Source organism: Colobus angolensis, unplaced genomic scaffold (assembly GCF_000951035.1).
Source record: "Colobus angolensis palliatus isolate OR3802 unplaced genomic scaffold, Cang.pa_1.0 Scaffold3, whole genome shotgun sequence".
Lineage (NCBI taxonomy): Eukaryota > Metazoa > Chordata > Mammalia > Primates > Cercopithecidae > Colobus > Colobus angolensis.
Window position 1 is genome coordinate 16,314,264 of NW_012116265.1, and position 5,885 is coordinate 16,320,148.

At 40.3% G+C, this 5,885-nt stretch overlaps 1 protein-coding gene across 1 annotated transcript in view; it reads left to right on the top strand.

The window, feature by feature from the left end:
• SPTLC2 (serine palmitoyltransferase, long chain base subunit 2) overlaps positions 1–5,885 on the top strand; it is a 126,074-nt gene that overhangs the window by 118,064 nt on the left and 2,125 nt on the right. The window contains exon 11 of the mRNA XM_011949490.1: positions 1,916–2,045. Coding sequence (XP_011804880.1) covers positions 1,916–2,045 — 130 coding nt within the window. The remainder of the gene's footprint in view (positions 1–1,915; positions 2,046–5,885) is intronic.

Genomic DNA, 5,885 nt, shown 5'->3' on the forward strand with positions numbered 1-5,885 from the left:
AAAAAACAAAAAAAAAAAACATGAAGTCATATGGGTAGTTAGTATTATGGCTTCAGAGGGGATATGGAGAAGGATTTTCTTCATTCTTCTTTAAGTGGAATTCTCATAAACACGAAGAGTTATCAGATCCAAAGGACTCAGTTTAGAGCTCTCTCTTTAAAGAAGGCTGTGTCTCCTTTATTCTATATAGGTGCAACTGACTGTGTATACTTTAATTAAGAAAGATTTAGAGAAGGTGAAGAAGAATTAGAATAAGGCACTAGACAGTTTGGGAGCCTGTGCTGAAGTTACAGGGCACCCAGGTTCATGCTGACACAAAGGAGGTATGTTGAGGAAGAAGTACTGGTACTACAGAGAGTGAGAAGAGGCTGAAAAGCTGGCATTAATGTAATGCCAAATGTGCAGGATCTATATTGCCCAGGCTGGAGTGCAGTGGTGCAATCTTGGCTTACTGCAACCTCCACCTCGTGGGTTCAAGCAAATCTTGTGCTTCAGCCTCCCCAGTAGCTGGGTTACAGATGTGTGCCACCACACCTGGCTAATCTTTGTATTTTTTAGTGGAGATGGAGTTTCACCATGTTGGCCAGGCCAGTCTCCAACTCCTGACCTCAGGTGGTCTGCCCAGCTCAGCCTCCCAAAATGCTGGGATTACAGGCACGAGCCACTGGCCTGGCCAGACTTTTTAATTCTCAAGCAAATGCTGTAAATAGCTTAAAGGAGAAGTTAAAACATAAGGGAGGTCAACAAGAGGAAAAGACAAAGAACAACATAATTTGGGCCTGATGCAGTGGCTCACAAGGTCAGGAGATCAAGAGCATCCTGGCCAACATGGTGAAACCCCGTCTACTAAAAATACAAAAATTATCTGGGTGTGGTGGCACACACCTGTAATCCCAGCTACTCGGGAGGCTGAGGCAGGAGAATTGCTAGAACCCGGGAGGTGGAGGTTGTGGTGAGCCGAGATCGCACCACTGCACTCCAACCTGGTGACAGTGAGAGACTAAAAAAAAAAATAATAAAATAAAATAATTTAGTAGACAAAATTAAATAAAAGTTAGAATGTGTTATTTAGACAAGACACAAATGTGGAGTAAGGCCACAGGCCTCCAGTTTGGCTTCTGGTAGGGATGGGGGATTGTGAAACACGAATTGTGTGGTCTGAGTAATCGGTTGAAGCCAGCAGGTGAACTGGCCTTACAGACACCAAAGGAAGCCCTGAATTCTGAAGCAGTGTTGTTCCCAAGACAAAGAAATGCGTGATCCGGAGAGGTCATGCCAGTCAGCCATTCTGCTAGAAGAAAAGATGTGCCATGTTATAGCAGATCCCCCACAGCTGCAGAATCCTCAGAATTTGAGGAATCATGTTAAACTGCCAAGCTTAACATTTCAAAGACCAGATTTTAATTAAATACAGGTTCATTTTGAAGCCTCTGAACCACTATTATGTATCAGGGACACTGGTTTTTTTTTTTTTTTTTTTTGAGATAGAATCTTGCTCTGTTGCTCAGGCTGTCGCTCAGGCTCAGTGGTGTGATCTTGGCTCACTACAGCTTCTGCCTCCTGGCTTCAAGAGATGCTCATGCTTCAGCCTCCTGAGTAGCTGGGACTACAGGTGCATGCCACCGCACTCAGCTAGTTTTTGTATTTTTGGTAGAGACGGGATTTCGCCATGTTGCCCAGGCTGGTTATTTCAGTTTTGTGAAGGACACCATATAGGAGAAGACTGCCTCAGGATTGACTTTAAAAGTATTTGTGAGCTATCAATTTTAACTTTAAAAGGAGTTAAAAGAAGCTCTTATTAGAAGTCTCCAATGCCTGCATCACCGAAAAGTTGAAATGACTGAGGACAGCAAGCCGTCTGTAACGAGTGCTTTCTTACCCCTCCTGCTTTCTGTTTCTTGTTTCCCCCGTCCAGCGCCTTTGGACGGGAGATGCTGAAGCGGAACATCGGTGTCGTTGTGGTTGGATTTCCTGCCACCCCAATTATTGAGTCCAGAGCCAGGTTTTGCCTGTCAGCAGCTCATACCAAAGAAATACTTGATACTGTAAGTAGGCACTTTCACCTTGATATAAATATGCCTTTTATTAAAAGGGCCTGTATGTTAGATGAAATTCATAATATATTGACCTTGATGTTCTTGTGAGCACCTAAGATATTTACCAGTAAGACAGAGGAGGTGACAGTGCTACCGAAAACGTTGGCATTTACAAAAAACTGTCACCAGAATCATCAGAGCTCTGGAGAATTTTCCGGCTTTGTCTTGCTCCACTGTCTCCCTCGCTATGGACTCTACAGTTCCCTCTCCACTCTACCTATTTCTACACTAAGCTTTCTCGTATGTTGTTCTGTCTAAAATTTTCTCTCTTGAGCTTTCTCTCCCCTCTGCCTGGCTGACTGCCACTCATTCTTCACATCTCCACTTAAAGGAAAATTGCTCAGAGATGCCCCACTCCTTCTTGCTCTGTGTTCCCTTGGAATCCTGAGATTCTCCCTTACTAAATTCTTCACACTTATAATTACTTAATAGCAGTCTTCTCCATTAGATAAATATTGAGGATAGGAACAAATCTGTTTTACTCATTCTATATCCCAGCACCCACCACACTGCCAGGCATCTAGTTGGGGATCATTATTAGTGAGCTTAATTATTTATGATCTCAATATATTCTCATCGCTATATATTCTCTTAATATGTTATTGTTTCAAATCTAAGATTGCCGAGTTTAAATCAGTATTGCCCTCTGGGAGTTTATAAAGTTTTAGAACATGACATTTGCATAAAATTAGTTACTAGAAATATCTATTGATGAGTTAGAAAGCTACTACTTTTTTTTTTTCTTTTTTTTCTTTTTTGAGACAAAGTTTCACTCTTGTTGCCCAGGCTAGAGTACAATGGCGCAATCTCAGCTCACTACATCCTCCACCTCCTGGGTTCAAGCAATTCTCCTGCCTCAGCCTCTCGAGTAGCTGGGATTACAGGCATGTGCCACCACACCCAGCTAGTTTTGTATTTTTGGTACAGACAGGGTTTCTCCGTGTTGGTCAGGCTGGTCTCGAACTCCCGACCGCAGGTGATCAGCTCGCCTCAGCCTCCCAAAGTGCTGGGATTGCAGGTGTGAGCCACCGCCTGGCAAGAGCTACTAATAAAGAACATTATGAATGCTTCTTTATAAAAGTTCATTATAACAATTTGATGGACATTTTATATTCCTGAATAGCCAAAGACTTTTCACTTTTTCTCTATTTCTACACAGCAAAATTTCTACGACTATAAGTGTATTCCCTTTTAAAAAACAGAATTGTGCTAAGAACACTTCACATGAGATCTATCCTCTTATCAAATTTTTCCATGTAGAATACAGTATTGTTAACTATAGGCACAGTGTTGTGAGCCTATTCTTAATCACATTCTGACAATATCCAATTAGATTTGGCTTTTTGATATTGTATCTTTTTTTATTTTGACTATGCCTGTCAGATTTTTCCAATAGATTTTTCTCATTTCTCAGAAATGTTACTGGTGAATTTCTGCTTTTTTTTTTTAACCTAGAGATTTCGGCTTTTCTTTCCCTCCTACTCTGTTGATGTTTTAAGAGTTTTCTTTTTTCTTTCTCATGTTCACCTGTTAACTCAGAGTTTCAACGTGCCTTTAAAAAAAAAGTTTATGTAACTATAAGCAGCGTCTATGGCAGTAATCCACGCCTTCTGACAACAGTTTTGACTCCTGAGAACTGTACACATTCATGAAGGAATTTAGATGTAACCAGGATACTCCTTAGGATATCTAAGGAGATTTCTGTTGCCAACAAATATGTTTGCCAATTGAGAATTCTAATCCCTTTCATAACATTCACTGGAGGGATTGTTGGGCTTTGCCTCCCATTTAGTTTTTAAAGCATAAAGTGCATTTTTTGAAACCATGGATTTGTTAAAGTCATTTTGTCTTACGATGTTTTATGGAGCTAACATGAACTAGACCATTATGAAATACAAATTAATTTTCATTTAATAATGGGCCCCATGACATGATTCTGTATATAGAAAGTGCTATAAAATACACACGCACGCACGCACACACACGTACGCACAGCTAGAGCTAATAAATGAATTCAGCAAAGTTGCATGGTAAAAGATCAGCACACAAAAAATTAGTGATTTTGTACACCAGCAATGAAGAAATGAAAATTTCTTTTACAGTAACACTCAAAAGAATAAAATACCTAGTAATAAACTTAATCAAGAAAGCCTTTCCGGGCTGGGTGCTGTGACTCACGCCTGTGATCCCAGCACTTTGGGAGGTCAGGCATTTGACATCAGCCTGGCCAACATAGTGAAACCTCATCTCTATTAAAAATACAAAAAATTAGCCGGGCGTGGTGGCAGGCACCTGTAATTCCAGCTACTCGGGAGGCTGAGGCAGAAGAACCGCTTGAACCTGGGAGGCGGAGGTTGCAGTGAGCCGAGATCGCACCATTGCACTATAGCCTGGGCAACAGTGCGAGACTCTGTCTCAAAAAAGAAAAAGAAAAAGAAAAAGAAAGGCCTTCCCTTGTCCACTGGCTAATTTACACTTGTACACTGTATGTTTAGATGTGTATATTGAAAACTATAAAACTTTGCTGAAAGAAATTAAAGAAGTCTTAAAGAAATGGAATGACATCCTGTGTTCATGGATTGGAAGATTTAATATTGTTAAGATGGCAGTGTAGCAACCTACAGATCCAGTGTTCAACATTTCTCAGAAAAAAATGGACTGGGAGACCCTAAGCCACTAGCCCTTTTTTGCAGAAATTAAAAGGCTGGTCCTCAAATTCATATGGAACTGGGAGGGAATAGCTAAAATAGTATTGAAAAGGAAAACCAAAGTGGGAGGTCTCACACTTCTTAATTTTAAAACAAAGCTAATTACTACAAAGCTACAGTAATTACAACAGTCGAGTACTTGCATAAGGATGGACATATAGACCAGTGAAGTAGAATTGAGATTTCAGAAATAAAGTACAAGCATCTATGGCCATCTCCCTTTATTTTCAACAAGGGAGCCAAGACCAGTCAATGAGAAAAGAACAGTCTCTTCAACAATCAGTACTAGGTCAGCTGGATGCAGAAGAAGGAAGTTTTGACCTTACAGCATGGATAAACCTTGAAAACATTAGGCTAAATGAAAGAAGCCAAAACAAAGACCACGTAACTTACGATTCCATTTATAAGAGATGTCCAAAACAGGCAAATTCATAGGGTCAGACAACAGATTGGTGGCAGCCAGCCTGAGAGGAGGGAGGAGTGAGTATGGGGTTGCTTTTTAGGCTGATAAAAATACTCTAAAACTAGATAGTGACAAAAGTTGCACAACTCTTGGAATATACTTAGAAGCAATGAATCGTATACTTTAAAAGTGAATTTTGTTGAATGTGAATTGTATCTCAAAGCTGTAATTTTGTTATTTTTTAAAATGGGAAGCGCAAGGATATTGGCTCAGGGGAGCGGCAGGATTGCTGTCCTAGAGGATTGGGTTACTCAGCTCTATAATGAATACATGTTTTTCTCCTAGGAACCCACCTTACCTGTGATCTAGAGGTTGTGTGTAGACTATTTGTTAATGAATGGTGATGCATGTACTGGCTCCCTGTCCCTAACATACCCACACACCCCACACAAGAGTCAGCACTCTTTAGAATGGCATCTTTTATTCACATGATACTGATTTGTCTGAAATATTTGGTGTGGGATCAGAGGAAATCTTGTAATCTAGATCCCCTTGGGCTACTGAGGAATTTTTTTTTCTAATGATTACTTTTCTACATTGATGAAAATATTCTAGATTCTTCTGAATCAGAGTTTATAAATGCTCATTCCTTTGTGATCTTAGTCATGTGCACTTTTG